Consider the following 16,628-nt stretch of genomic DNA (forward strand, 5'->3'; position numbering starts at 1 on the left):
CTGCTCGCCTGCAGACTCAAGACTTAAATTATGAAGAAGAGGATTGTTGCCTTTCCCTGTTGCTTCTCCCAGAGGAGGAAGAGTACTCAGACCCTCTCCATTTTGAATTCACATATACTGCAATATATCTAATTCTTGCATATTGTTATTATTGAATTCCCCTTACACTGTTTTTGCATGCACTAATATACACTAAGAACACCTTGTATGGGTAAAACTACTTGGAATAAAAAAATATAAGTTGAATATGATCCTAAAATGCTTGTTTACAAATAAATCCTGAATTCAGATTGTTAATAGTAGAAGTACAGATGTATATGTACTTAAAGTATACACATGTAAAGTATGCAGAATGGCTCTTTCACAGTATTTTATTATTATATTATCCTATTTTGATCACTAACTTGGAGCATTTTAAGCGATATGTTGTCAACGTGGAGCCAATTTTCAATACTTACAAAAGTACTGTTTACATTAGTAGTACAGCAGTGCATTCATTATATAGAATATCATGTGTTTTATATGTGTGTGTGTGTGTGTGTGTGTGTGTGTGTGTGTGGTGTGTGTGTGTGTGTGTGTGTGTGTGTGTGTGTGTGTGTGTGTGTGTGTGTGTGTGTGTGTGTGTGTGTGTGTGTGTGTGTGTGTGTGTGTGTGTGGTGTGTGTGTGTGTGTGTGTGTGTGTGTGTGTGTGTGTGTGTGTGTGTGTGTGTGTGTGTTTCAAGCATTAGATGCACCCTTAAACTTACACTTCAAGTCTATTTTCTTTATAATTTGAGCATAAAAGGGTTGACGCCTAAGAAAACTACTTTACCATAATTTTAAAATGTACCAGATGTTTAATGGTTTCATCAGTATTTTAACATTTTAATAAATAAACTTTTGTCATATTATCTTTATATCTTAGAATACATTTTTTAATCTCATGGCATGTTTTCTCTTTTAATAGTTATTATTTATTTATTCTACAAAGTGTAACCCATCTTAATGTGTTTCTTTGTTGTGTGGTAATCACTTTAAGTGTTCTCTCCTTTTTCAAAGCTGAACATAGTCTATCGGGTAATTAGGGGGGGGGACCGGTAGACAGAGAGCATGACGCTGACGTGACTTTTTGGGGTCTTAACTCGGGGTCAGTCACTCCATGTTTCCTCGTGGTTCACCTGAGGAGAGCAGCTTCCTGCAGCAGTCAGAGTGAGCGTTCAGAGCCGCCAGGTGCAGAGGGAACATGTCGTGGACTCCTCGCCTAGAGAGAGATGCAGAAAGTAAACAACTTATACCGGCTTTCACTCATTGTAATAATTAGCAAACATCTGTGAACCATCAGACCTGGTGCAGTCTGCTCCGCTGGTGATGAGCGTGTTGATGAGGAGTTCATGACCGTATCGCGCGGCGATGTGCAAAGGAGTGTTTCCATCTTTGTCCACACAGTCGATCTCCCCACCTGACACACAATATTTAAAGGGAGAAAGTTGGGAAAATAGTGAATGTTCTCTTCCAATATGAGAGTAGCATGATAACAAAGGCATCCCAACTGTAGCTGTGTGCATGACAGGATGTATGATTACATGGAAGACAGGGCTGCTCAATTAATCGTATTTTAAATCGCAATTACGATTATGTCTTGCAACGATTACGAAAACAACGTAATCGAAATACGATTTTTTTTTTTTTTTTTTGGTTTTTCAGTTGAGTTATACTTAAAGTTCCGGGTAATCAACTGTTAAAATCATTCTGTTCAAACTAAATTTCTCCAATAAATTGATGTTTTCAAAGTAAATGGATAATTGTTTTTAATGATCGTGATATCAATTATTGACCCAAATAATAGAGATTATGATTTTTGCCATAATTGAGCAGCCCTAGTTTCTCGCAAAACATCTCTAAGAGATGACATGAGCAGCCCTACCAGCATTTGCCATGGTGGCCAAAACATTTTTATTTGTTCTTAAATTGTAGTTCAACATTTATTTCCTGTTACCATGACGGTGGGCCCGCCTTCAACGTTTAACTGAGTGGAATATGTTGAACATGTAAGGAGTGTTCAGGTTGTGACAGTGCACTGCAACATGTGTGTTGATCTTGTTTATTGGTATTTATTATTTTGATATTATTTATTTAAATGTGACATGAATGTATAATTTATTTTATATTGTTTTTTCAGTTGATTACCCTGAACGTATAATTCAACAGTTAAAAAGTTAAAATTATTATATTTATTTGTTTTAAAGTACAATAAATGGATGTTTTCAAAGTCAATGAATAATCGCAATTACAATTATTGACCCAAACAATCGAGATTATGATTTTTGCCATAATCGAGCAGCCCTACTAGAAGAGCATCAGAACTGTTTGAGGCATGTGATAGCTATGTGATTAACATGATGACTCAGCCTCTATGGAGAGAGACATCAAGCATGCTCATTTCTGACGTGGAGCTAATCTGAAGTAAACATTGAACACTGCTTTCTATTCCTCCATCTTGTGACTGTGTGACTCCCTCTCTCGGATATCAGCATGTGAAGGACACTGCTCAGGAACTAGCTGATGCTCTCTATGTGAGGACTACTTCCATTCTGGAGAGGATCAGAAACACATGGATCCTGAGATTGAAGCTCAAGCCGGGGACCAGGGAGATTTTCCTAACGGAGAACATGCAACAGGTGTAAGTTTGAGATACTAAAACGATCATAAGGAGGTCTAACCGTTTTGGATGAGGGTCTGTGAGCGAGTGAAGCGTCCGTGAACCGCCGTCATGTGAAGAGGACTCTTCCCGTCACGACTCTGAAGAAAGAGCAGGAGAAATAAAACAACAGGTTTATGGTTTAATTTGCCAAATAAATGTGGTTTTCAGAAACAAGTAGAGTATACAATAATGGACAGCGAAATGGAAAGGGTGGGCTTGTCTCACAACAGTAGCATTTAAAATCTTATCTCTGGCTAATGCAAATCAGAAATCCTTGTTCAGTTTTGTTTTGTCCCAAAGCACCAAGCTTATAATTGAGTATTTAGCAGATAAAAGGCCAGATATTTCCCTCAGGAGTTGGTAGAAAACTGAGCCAAACGAGGGAGGTGAACACAAACTTTACTCTACATCAGGGGTGTCAAACTAAATGTATTGGCGGGCCACATCACAATTATGGTTGCACTCAAAGGGCCGGTTGTGACTTTAGGACTATATAAATATATAACATATATAAAATAATGTATTATAATACATCATTTCCTGTGCATTGAATTATTATCGGATAGGGTAATAACTTCATAATTAACTACGTCTGAAAGCAGAAGTCTAGGGCAAATAATTGTAAGTCTCTTCAGTGAGCATGTCACAAAACAAGATGCATTGTGGGACATGTAGGCTACTTTATGGGCACGTAAAGTGGCATGTAACCGTGGCATGTAACCATATAATAAACTTATTATATTCTTTGCATGCGGGCCACATTAAATGAAGTCGCGGGCCGGATTTGGCCCCCGGGCCATGAGTTTGACACCCCTGCTCTACATGAAAGATATCGTTGTTCCATAACTCCTGGGTGTTTTGGCTTGTTATGCGAGACGATCGGTGTACCTGTACGTTGACGTCGGCCCCGTTGTTGACCAGGAACTCCAGACACAGCGCTCCGTGAGTGGACGCAGCGGCGAAGTGCAGCGGCGTGAAGCCCTTGTTGTTGGCCTGACTCACGTTAGCTCCGTAATCGATGAGCTCACTGACAACAGCATCCTGTCCGTTAAAACACGCCACGTGCAGCGCCGTGTTCCCAAACGCATTCGACTCGTCGATCTGTTGTCACAGAAAATAAGACTTGTTATCCTGGGCCGAGGGAAGGTGTGACTGCAGTGTGCTGGAAATGTGTTCTTAATAAGTGTTGGTTAAAGTGGAAGTCTTCAAGTGTAGGCAAACTAAAACTGTCTGTGTGTGTGTGTGTGTGTGTGTGTGTGTGTGTGTGTGTGTGTGTGTGTGTGTGTGTGTGTGTGTGTGTGTGTGTGTGTGTGTGTGTGTGTGTGTGTGTGTGTGTGTGTGTGTGTGTGTGTGTGTGTGTGTGTGTGTGTGTGTGTGTGTGTCGATGTATCTACTACGTGTGTGTGCGTGTGCGGAGCTTGTCCCAATGGAATCCATAAAACACCCTAACACCTGTGTGTGTGTGTGTGTGTGTGTGTGTGTGTGTGTGTGTGTGTGTGTGTGTGTGTGTGTGTGTGTGTGTGTGTGTGTGTGTGTGTGTGTGTGTGTGTGTGTGTGTGTGTGTGTGTGTGTGTGTGTGTGTGTGTGTGTGTGTGCGTGCGTCAGTGTGTGTGTGTGTATCGATGTATCTACGTGTGTGTGCGTGTGCGGAGCTTGTCCCAATGGAATCCATAAAACACCCTAACACCTGTGTGTGTGTGTGTGTGTGTGTGTGTGTGTGTGTGTGTGTGTGTGTGTGTGTGTGTGTGTGTGCGTGCGTGCGTGCGCGTGTGTGTGTGTGTTACCTCCACAGAGAGGTTGAGCAGGTGTTTGACGACAGCGATCTGCCCGCTGGAGGCGGCTGTGTGGAGCGGGGTGTATCCTCGTTTGTCTTTACAGCTGATCTCCGCCCCCTGACTCACCAGCAGACACGCCACGTCCAGGTGACCTGCAGGGGGCGCCGCAGAGAGAGGAGAAACAGTCATTGGTTATTTGTTTACGCTTCCGAACGTCCAGAACCCAAGGTGAGATCTTTGGATCAGCTGATTTAATCAAAACTGCTTTTTATTAACCGTTTTTTTTTTTTAGGTAAAATTGTGATAAGTTACACCTTTTTTTATCTTAATTGTTTTAAATATTACATATTCATCACATGTCCACTTACATTATTGTTAATCATCTATGTTGTCTGTATATATAGATTTCCTTTTTTTCCTTACTTTCTTTCTTGTATTTTCTTTGATCGTGTTTTTGCTTCTTCTTCGTGGGGATATATACTTGTGCAATGTCTTGTGCTCAGAAATCCTCAGGACACGCTTTTTCCAATTATTGTGTAAAAAATATTCAAATTTCTCTTAAAGAGTAAAATATGGAAACTCCACCTACAGTGAACCGGAGTTACCCACATGTTTGTTTACATCTAAAACGTATTTATATTGTTGTTGTGATGACTTTTATAATGTTGTGTCTTGTTGTTCTCGTCTCCAGCTGTCATGAAAATCTCCTTTATTTATGAGATGACTCATTCCGACACTAAGCTACTTCGAGGAAATGAAAGTCTTTGAGTCTCACCCATGAACGCCGCCCAGTGCAGCGCCCGGCCGTCCTTCTTATCGAAGGCGTTGATGTTCGCTCCTTTAGCCAGGAGCAGGTTCACCATCTGGCAACCACAGAGGAAAACTAGGTTCAAGGCTTTTATTGTCATGTGTGCATAGCTACAGTGTAGTTATGACAATTAAATTATTAGGTCACAGGCTCCTCCAACAGTGCAACACAATAAAACAGATAAGTAAATACAATACAATTGAATACAACCCAAATTGTGCAGAATAGTCTATATACAAGTCATTGGAATATTGATTATTGATATATATAAGTTGCAAACAGATTAATGTTGTGGGTGTTCTTTCAAAAGTTCAGGTGGTTAACAGTCTTATGGCCTGTGGGATGAAACTGTCCGTGAGTCTGGTGGTCTAGGAGTTCAAACAAGATGTGTGTGTGTGTGTGTGTGTGTGTGTGTGTGTGTGTGTGTGTGTGTGTGTGTGTGTGTGTGTGTGTGTGTGTGTGTGTGTGTGTGTGTGTGTGTGTGTGTGTGTGTGTGTGTGTGTGTGTGTGTGTGTGTGTGTGTGTGTGTGTGTGTGTGTGTGTGTGTGTGTGTGTGTGGCCTAGCATTACTATACTTGTGGGGACCTAAATCTGTCACGTGTGGGGACTCGCCTCCCTTATGGGGACAAATTGGAGGTCCCCATAAGGGAATCACTCGTGTGTGTGTGTGTGTGTGTGTGTGTGTGTGTGTGTGTGTGTGTGTGTGTGTGTGTGTGTGTGTGTGTGTGTGTGTGTGTGTGTGTGTGTGTGTGTGTGTGTGTGTGTGTGTGTGTGTGTGTGTGTGTGTGTGTGTGTGTGTGTGTGTGTGTGTGTGTGTGTGTGTGTGTGTGTCTTTATATAACAGCACTGTAAACACATCACTGGGCAGTTCGTTGCATAAACACTGTTTTTCAGAGACAGAAACAGAAGGAGCCGTTCAGAAATCTGCCGCCTCTCCTCGGTTATTTTAGACTCAACATATTTGTGAATGATTCCCTGAAACAAAAGGAGCGTTTCAAAGTGAACAGCCCACTTAATAACCTCAATGACACAGCTGCAGCCGCCCACCTGTTTGCTCTAACCAGAAGTAACCAGAATAGCACAAAGGCCGGTTACATCACTGCCTGTTTATTGGAGGATATGCTGCTGCAGGAAAGTGGATTTTGGTTGTCATTGTACTGATAAAACACATGAGTATGTGAGTGTCTCTGTTTCATTACATTTAGCTGAGGCTTTTATCCGCAGCGCAAGAAACCATGGAGATACAAACTCAGAACAAGAAGGAAAATGCAGATGTATACGCTGCAAATAAGCCAAATCATTAGAATTGCTGTTGCATTAGCTTCAAATGTGCTAATCCCAGTAAGTGCAAAAACGGTGTGTGTGTGTGTGTGTGGGGGGGGTGTGTGTACTAGCATTACTATACTTGTGGGGACCTAAATCTGTTTACACAGTCACGTGTGGGGACTCGCCTCCCTTATGGGGACACAATGGAGGTCCCCATAAGGGGAATCATTAATGTTAGGGTGAAGACTTGGTTAGGGTTAGGGTTAGGCATGTGTTGTTATGGTTACGGTCAGGATAAGTCTCCAGGACATGCATGTAAGTCAATGAAACAAAACAGTCATTTTAGTTTTTGGGGGGTTTCCTTTTCCCTACAGTTATCTAGGTTTGTGTGCTTGGAAAGGGTCTGCAACGGCTAAAATCCCACAGTTAGCTAGCGCTCCAACACATTGTACGTGATAGGCTAAGGGGCGGGACATCTCTAAGCGGTTGACCAATCACAACAGAGGGTGAAAAGAGGTGCTGCAGCACAGACAGTATGAGAAAAATAAAGAGCTTTTTGAACATTAAAGCATGAAGACATGAAGAGACACTACATACTGATATGAACCTGAACATCAGCAGGAGAGGACTCTTTAAAGTAGAGACACTACATACTGATATACACCTGAACATCAGCAGGAGAGGACTCTTTAAAGTAGAGACACTACATACTGATATACACCTGAACATCAGCAAGAGAGGACTCTTTAAAGTAGAGACACTACATACTGATATACACCTGAACATCAGCAGGAGAGGACTCTTTAAAGTAGAGACACTACATACTGATATACACCTGAACATCAGCAGGAGAGGACTCTTTAAAGTAGAGACACTACATACTGATATACACCTGAACATCAGCAAGAGAGGACTCTTTAAAGTAGAGACACTACATACTGATATACACCTGAACATCAGCAGGAGAGGACTCTTTAAAGTAGAGACACTACATACTGATATACACCTGAACATCAGCAGGAGAGGACTCTTTAAAGTAGAGACACTACATACTGATATACACCTGAACATCAGCAAGAGAGGACTCTTTAAAGTAGAGACACTACATACTGATATACACCTGAACATCAGCAGGAGAGGACTCTTTAAAGTAGAGACACTACATACTGATATACACCTGAACATCAGCAGGAGAGGACTCTTTAAAGTAGAGACACTACATACTGATATACACCTGAACATCAGCAAGGAGAGGACTCTTTAAAGTAGAGACACTACATACTGATATACACCTGAACATCGGCAGGAGAGGACTCTTTAAAGTAGAGACACTACATACTGATATACACCTGAACATCAGCAGGAGAGGACTCTTTAAAGTAGAGACACTACATACTGATATACACCTGAACATCGGCAGGAGAGGACTCTTTAAAGTAGAGACACTACATACTGATATACACCTGAACATCAGCAGGAGAGGACTCTTTAAAGTAGAGACACTACATACTGATATACACCTGAACATCAGCAAGAGAGGACTCTTTAAAGTAGAGACACTACATACTGATATACACCTGAACATCAGCAGGAGAGGACTCTTTAAAGTAGAGACACTACATACTGATATACACCTGAACATCAGCAGGAGAGGACTCTTTAAAGTAGAGACACTACATACTGATATACACCTGAACATCAGCAGGAGAGGACTCTTTAAAGTAGAGACACTACATACTGATATACACCTGAACATCAGCAGGAGAGGACTCTTTAAAGTAGAGACACTACATACTGATATACACCTGAACATCAGCAGGAGAGGACTCTTTAAAGTAGAGACACTACATACTGATATACACCTGAACATCGGCAGGAGAGGACTCTTTAAAGTAGAGACACTACATACTGATATACACCTGAACATCAGCAGGAGAGGACTCTTTAAAGTAGAGACACTACGTACTGATATACACCTGAACATCAGCAGGAGAGGACTCTTTAAAGTAGAGACACTACATACTGATATACACCTGAACATCAGCAGGAGAGGACTCTTTAAAGCAGAGACACTACATACTGATATACACCTGAACATCAGCAGGAGAGCACTCTTTAAAGTAGAGACACTACATACTGATATACACCTGAACATCAGCAGGAGAGGACTCTTTAAAGTAGAGACACTACATACTGATATACACCTGAACATCAGCAGGAGAGGACTCTTTAAAGCAGAGACACTACATACTGATATACACCTGAACATCAGCAGGAGAGCACTCTTTAAAGCAGAGACACTACATACTGATATACACCTGAACATCAGCAGGAGAGGACTCTTTAAAGTAGAGACACTACATACTGATATACACCTGAACATCAGCAGGAGAGCACTCTTTAAAGTAGAGACACTACATACTGATATACACCTTGACATCAGCAGGAGAGGACTCTTTAAAGTAGAGACACTACATACTGATATACACCTGAACATCAGCAGGAGAGGACTCTTTAAAGTAGAGACCCTACATACTGATATACAGCTGAACATCAGCAGGAGAGGACTCTTTAAAGTAGAGACACTACATACTGATATACACCTGAACATCAGCAGGAGAGGACTCTTAAAGTAGAGAAACTACATAATGATATACACCTGCACATCAGCAGGAGAGGACTTTTAAAGTAAGAGACACTACATACTGATATACACCTGAACAAATCAGAGAGAGGACTCTTTAAAGCAGAAGACACTACATACTGATATCACCTGAACATCAGCAGGAGAGACTCTAAAGCAGAGACAATAAATACTGATATACACCTGAACATCAGCAGGAGAGCACTGTTTAAAGTAGAGACACTACATACTGATATACACCTCAACATCAGCAGGAGAGGACTCTTTAAAGTAGAGACACTACATACTGATATACACCTGAACATCAGCAGGAGAGGACTCTTTAAAGTAGAGACACTACATACTGATATACACCTGAACATCAGCAGGAGAGGACTCTTTAAAGTAGATACACTACATACTGATATACACCTGAACATCAGCAGGAGATAACTCTTTAAAGTAGAGACAATACATACTGATATACACCTGAACATCAGCAGGAGAGGACTCTTTAAAGTAGAGACACTACATACTGATATACACCTGAACATCAGCAGGAGCGGACTCTTTAAAATAGAGACACTACATACTGATATACACCTGGAATTCAGCAGGAGAGGACTCTTTAAAATAGAGACACTACATACTGATATACACCTGGAATTCAGCAGGAGAGGACTCTTTAAAGTAGAGACACTACATACTGATATACACCTGAACATCAGCAGGAGAGGACTCTTTAAAGTAGAGACACTACAAACTGATATACACCTGGACATCAGCAGGACAGGACTCTTTAAAGTAGACACACTACATACTGATATACACCTGGAATTCAGCAGGAGAGGACTCTTTAAAGTAGAGACACTACATACTGATATACACCTGAACATCAGCAGGAGAGGACTCTTTAAAGCAGAGACACTACATACTGATATACACCTGAACATCAGCAGGAGAGCACTCTTTAAAGTAGACACACTACATACTGATATACACCTGGAATTCAGCAGGAGAGGACTCTTTAAAGTAGAGACACTACATACTGATATACACCTGAACATCAGCAGGAGAGGACTCTTTAAAGCAGAGACACTACATACTGATATACACCTGAACATCAGCAGGAGAGCACTCTTTAAAGTAGAGACACTACATACTGATATACACCTGAACATCAGCAGGAGAGGACTCTTTAAAGTAGAGACACTACATACTGATATACACCTGAACATCAGCAGGAGAGGACTCTTTAAAGCAGAGACACTACATACTGATATACACCTGAACATCAGCAGGAGAGGACTCTTTAAAGCAGAGACACTACATACTGATATACACCTGAACATCAGCAGGAGAGCACTGTTTAAAGTAGAGACACTACATACTGATATACACCTGAACATCAGCAGGAGAGGACTCTTTAAAGTAGAGACACTACATACTGATATACACCTGAACATCAGCAGGAGAGGACTCTTTAAAGTAGAGACACTACATACTGATATACACCTGAACATCAGCAGGAGAGGACTCTTTAAAGTAGAGACACTACATACTGATATACACCTGAACATCAGCAGGTGAGAACTCTTTAAAGTAGAGACACTACATACTGATATACACCTGAACATCAGCAGAAGAGGACTATTTAAAGTAGAGACACTACATACTGATATGAACCTGAACATCAGCAGGAGAGGACTCTTTAAAGTAGAGACACTACATACTGATATACACCTGAACATCAGCAGGAGAGGACTCTTTAAAGTATAGACACTACATACTGATATACACCTGAACATCAGCAGGAGAGGACTCTTTAAAGTAGAGACACTACATACTGATATACACCTGAACATCAGCAGGAGAGGACTCTTTAAAGTAGAGACACTACATACTGATATACACCTGAACATCAGCAGGAGAGGACTCTTTAAAGTAGAGACACTACATACTGATATACACCTGAACATCAGCAGGAGAGGACTCTTTAAAATAGAGACACTACATACTGATATACACCTGAATTCAGCAGGAGAGGACTCTTTAAAGTAGAGACACTACATACTGATATACACCTGGAATTCAGCAGGAGAGGACTCTTTAAAGTAGAGACACTACATACTGATATACACCTGAACATCAGCAGGAGAGGACTCTTTAAAATAGAAACACTACAAACTGATATACACCTGGACATCAGCAGGAGAGGACTCTTTAAAATAGAGACACTACATACTGATATACACCTGGAATTCAGCAGGAGAGGACTCTTTAAAGTAGAGACACTACATACTGATATACACCTGAACATCAGCAGGAGAGGACTCTTTAAAGTAGAGACACTACATACTGATATACACCTGGAATTCAGCAGGAGAGGACTCTTTAAAGTAGAGACACTACATACTGATATACACCTGAACATCAGCAGGAGAGGACTCTTTAAAGTAGAGACACTACATACTGATATACACCTGGAATTCAGCAGGAGAGGACTCTTTAAAGTAGAGACACTACATACTGATATACACCTGAACATCAGCAGGAGAGGACTCTTTAAAGTAGAGACACTACTGTACATACTGATATACACCTGAACATCAGCAGGAGAGGACTCTTTAAAGTAGAGACACTACATACTGATATACACCTGAACATCAGCAGGAGAGGACTCTTTAAAGTAGAGACACTACATACTGATATACACCTGAACATCAGCAGGAGAGGACTCTTTAAAGTAGAGACACTACATACTGATATACACCTGAACATCAGCAGGAGAGGACTCTTTAAAGTAGAGACACTACATACTGATATACACCTGAACATCAGCAGGAGAGGACTCTTTAAAGTAGAGACACTACATACTGATATACACCTGAACATCAGCAGGAGAGGACTCTTTAAAGTAGAGACACTACATACTGATATACACCTGAACATCAGCAGGAGAGGACTCTTTAAAGTAGAGACACTACATACTGATATACACCTGAACATCAGCAGGAGAGGACTCTTTAAAGTAGAGACACTACATACTGATATACACCTGAACATCAGCAGGAGAGGACTCTTTAAATCTAACTGATAAAACAAAACATAAATGATTGTCTGCATTACCTCCGTGTGTCCGTTTAGCGCAGCGTGATGCAGCGCGGTGCGTCCTCCGCGGTCCGACACGTTGACGCTGCTCAGCAGGGGGATGATGACCTCGGCGCATCGCAGAGCGTTATTTGCTGCAGCGACATGAAGTGGCGTCTGCCAGTTCTTATCCCGAGCGTTCACATCGGCCGAGTGACGGATCAGAACCCTCACCGACTCCTGAGGAGGAACAGAGAGTTTATTTTAAGAGATTAATAACTCACCAGAGATAGCAAAAGTAAACACATCCTTTACTCAAGTAGAAGTACAGATACTAGTGTTTAAAAATACTCTGGTGAAAGTAGAAGTACTGACTAAACTTCTTTACTCAAGTAGAAGTACAGATACTCGTGTTTAAAAATGCTCTGGTGAAAGTAGAAGTACTGACTAAACTTCTTTACTCAAGTAGAAGTAAAGAGGGCTTTGAAATGTACTTCAGTCAAAAGTACCCATAGCTAGCAGCTGCTTTAAAGAGTACCTGACCTCCCTTTATATTAATAGAACAATAATGTCATTGTTAGCTAATGAATGTTTCCATGCTGAACAACGGCAACATGACAACGTTTCCATTGGTCCTTCTTCTGTAGAGAAGAACTGGGGGGTGTACTAGGAAGCAGGATCTTCTCTTAGCGGCTAACTTCAGGGAAAACTCTGGGTTTCCGGTCCTACGAAGCTGGTTCTCTTTTTAGCAGGCTAGATCTCCATGGTAACTTATGCTGAGCGGCTAACCTGCCCTGGAGCAGGTTAGGTTGCAGGCTAAGAGCTCAACTCAGTGAAAGCACCGCCTGCTGACCAATCAGAGCTCAGGGTGCGGAGTTTAAAGCGATCAAGTCATATTACAGGAGAAAGGAAATACAGAAAAACTGCCGTTGCAGGAAAGACGGCCGGCAAAAATCACCGACTGTGAACGTGAACATTAATAGAATATCACCTCCCTTCTTCAGAGCAATCTGACTATTATAACATTAGCGTTAAGAAAGCTTACTTAAATATCGGCCACAACATCAGTAACCGGATCAGAGTACATTAAGTACAGTCCGCGGCATATCACTTCATAATGTATCATATATCTCCTTATCTGAGTCAGCTGAGCCGTATCTGGCCGTGCAACACTCACAGTGTCACATACTGTATGCAGAAGTATTATTTTAAGCAACACATTAAGTTGACGAAACACTCGAGACAAATGTAATGAAAGTCAGATCCACTCGTGTTTTAGACGGGGCAGTGATATCATAAACCTGTTAATGTACGCATTCAAACACTTGTTCTGTTATCAGCTGTGTTCACCTTGCAGGTGCAGCTCTGAGGCTTTTATCCTGATCAAGTGTTTCAGTCATGGATGTTTAAAGTTTAACTTCTTCATATGTCTAATATTATAGTTGACTTTTCATTCAGGAAGTATGACGCTGCGCTGTCAGTGCGCTTCTCCATGTTTGTGATTGGTCGAATGCTCCAGATACCAATAAAATAAGTAGTAGAGTAAAGTACTGATACCAGAAACATGTACTTAAGTACAGTAACAAAGTATTTGTACTCTATTACTTCACACCTCTGTGCCTCACTTGTGTGCTACGAATCTATCAGTTCTTTGTATGAACAGTATTCATGGATTATTTATGTACACACCGCGACCACCAGAGATATTTATTTAGGGATGTTTTAAAAAGTTATCTTTAGATCCTGAAATGAGACGTACAGCATAAGTTATAAGAGAGATTTAAATAGAAGAAAGGACAAACTGACACATGAAGCACAACTAGAAGTAATATGTGAAAATGAACCATCAACTGCAAATAAGTCCATCAACATGACCTTAGAAATTATGTTAAAATGTGAATTAATTTCCGAAACAGCCATTTATTTTGTCATTATTTGATGTGGCATATATTCATTGTGGTAGAAGACATGACCACAAGGTACAACAAACAACGCCTATTATCAAATACCCTAATGAGCAGGCTAAACAAAACCAGAATATCAAGCTATATATTTACTATAAGGATTAGTTTCCGGGTTATTCGGAATGAATTAAAGGACAAAACAAGGTCAAAATAAAACAAATGAATAAGGTAAGCTAACATAACTGTGTTTCTGGAAAGGCATATGAATATATATTTAAAAAATCACATATTTCTCTGAGGTATTGTAGCATTCATTATAATCGACTTCATTCAATTTCAATACACTGTAAGATCTTGTTATTTCAATGTTGTAAATAAAGCTACAGGCTGTTCACTTTTAATACCTTGTGTTGAGTGCAAACATCCCCCACATGGACTGAAAGTGATTTTATCCAAAGCATGTGTTCAGCTGCTTTGCGTAAACCTGTAACATACCGTTGTGTGAATGAATAAAGACTCATGACTTCAGACAGATTCTTTAACTCTGGTATTTAACCTCGTAGAGTCTCTGTATGTAAATGAGGGGCAGAGCGCTGCAGTTATTCCAGCCATGTTGAATATCCAGTTTGTGATGGGAGTGATGGTGACAGACTAACTGGTCCAACCCACATTCTCTGAGGTAAAGCTCTGTGTGTGAGATGTGTTTAGAGGACAATAAAAGATGTGTAAGTTTGCGTGTAAGTTGGCCTCTTTTCATCCGTGAGTGTGTGTTAGTCATGGTGGTGTGTGTGTGTGTGTGTGTGTTCACCTCGCTCCGGGATGCCACCGCCCGATGGAGGGGGGTGAGCCACATGTTATCTTTGGCATTGACCCGAGCCCCTGCAGAAAAAAAAGATGAAGCAGAAAAATTCCAGTTTACAAAACCAACACAATAACATTTTTCATTCTTATTGCAATAAACACATTGCGAAAGACTGCTTTGAAAGATACTTTTTATTATTAAGTATTTTATTTGTTTATTTTTGTTTATTTGTGCCTATTGTTGGAAGTTCAAGTAATTTCGTGCCTATAGCAGTTTGCAGAAAGGCAGACGCTTTCTGTCTCATTATCCCGATATTCAAACATGTTTTCCCATAACTCCCTAATATCACGCCGCCCTAATGCAGAGCGTAATGAGGCGTTCTCCTCTGAGCCACAGCGCTCCATTGTTGTGCAGAAAATAAATGTTAATCAAATAGATATATTAACACATCAATGACACACAGGTGCTACTGGAGGCCAATCCACCGTCCTGCTGCCAAAAAAACTCTATTACGCCGAGTGTGTGTATTCATCCGCCGCTGAAAATAGTCCTAAACATATGCTCAATGTATTCCTGTTTATTTAATGTCTGATAGGAACTACAGTGCCCAGCTTTTTGAGAACTATTTTAAATATATGTCTAAATATATTAATGAGTTTTTATAAATATGTACTTCCTCTGTAGGAAAAAATTACCTTGAGGTGTAATCAGAAAAGAAGAGGACTAAGGCATTTAAATATAGCTTTTTTTATGATCTAGCATTTTAATACGTGTTATGCACAGATCATTGCAGCATTACCCATAATCCCCTCTGTTTCAGCCCTGTTTCCAAAGTGCTGATTCTCTGTCTGTTACTTTAGATGAAAATAAGGAGCCACTCCCCACGCCCCTCTGAGAGACATTTGGTCACAAAGAACACAATAGCCGCGTTCACACCGAGTACTTTTCACCCGTACTTTTCGCGTTTAGTTCCGTTAGTACCCCTGATGTCGCGTTCACACCATACAAATAACTACCGGCCCCTACACACGGCGGCGTGCGTTGCCGCTTCAACGCTTCTGCCCATTCACTTTGAATGGGGTGACGTCACGATTCGCCGAACTGCATTGTGGGAGCAAAGCGTAGCTTCTCTCGAGGTGCTCGCTGCAAAAGTAGAGCAATGTTCTACTTTTGCCGCCTCGACGGAGGCATCAGCCAATCAAATCCCTCGTATGTAAATCTGACAGTACAAGCAGTAGCCAATCAAACCGGGTGTATGTTGGGAGAGCCAGACTGCAGTTATTTCCCATATGTCAACAAAAGGAGGAGAACATTATCGTGGCGGTAGGGAATCACCCGGTACTCTATGACCAGTCCCTCTTTACATACAGGGATACAAACCGGAGGAGCCAGGCATGGGGGGAGGTGGCAGAGGCAGTGGGGGAAACTGGTAGGTTTTCGCTTGTTTGGGGAGTTTATATCCAGTGTACTTCGTTTGAATGGACAGCTAGCAGCATAGACAGTATATTTAGCCAGCATGGATGTAGCATGAATGCTTTGCTTTGTATGTCCGGGGCGGGACATTCATGTGGTTGGTTGTTGGTCGGGCTGCTCGCGTTGACTCCCCAAGCTCAAGACACGCCCACCGCCAAGCGGCAACGCACGCCGCCGTGTGTAGGGGCCGTAAGTGCCGGGAACATT

At 41.3% G+C, this 16,628-nt stretch overlaps 1 protein-coding gene across 3 annotated transcripts in view; it reads right to left on the reverse strand.

Moving 5' to 3' along the window:
• Positions 1-16,628, reverse strand: part of ankrd44 (ankyrin repeat domain 44) — a 48,415-nt gene that overhangs the window by 17,081 nt on the left and 14,706 nt on the right. For all 3 annotated transcript variants that reach the window (XM_034110039.2, XM_034110038.2, XM_034110040.1), the window contains exons 4-11: positions 14,955-15,025; positions 12,282-12,482; positions 5,231-5,318; positions 4,465-4,607; positions 3,569-3,781; positions 2,700-2,778; positions 1,324-1,438; positions 1,158-1,240 (exon numbers count right to left, since the gene is read on the reverse strand). In XM_034110039.2, coding sequence (XP_033965930.1) covers positions 1,158-1,240; positions 1,324-1,438; positions 2,700-2,778; positions 3,569-3,781; positions 4,465-4,607; positions 5,231-5,318; positions 12,282-12,482; positions 14,955-15,025 — 993 coding nt within the window. The remainder of the gene's footprint in view (positions 1-1,157; positions 1,241-1,323; positions 1,439-2,699; positions 2,779-3,568; positions 3,782-4,464; positions 4,608-5,230; positions 5,319-12,281; positions 12,483-14,954; positions 15,026-16,628) is intronic.

The sequence above is a fragment of the Pseudochaenichthys georgianus genome, chromosome 21 (assembly GCF_902827115.2).
Source record: "Pseudochaenichthys georgianus chromosome 21, fPseGeo1.2, whole genome shotgun sequence".
Classification (NCBI taxonomy): Eukaryota; Metazoa; Chordata; class Actinopteri; order Perciformes; family Channichthyidae; genus Pseudochaenichthys; species Pseudochaenichthys georgianus.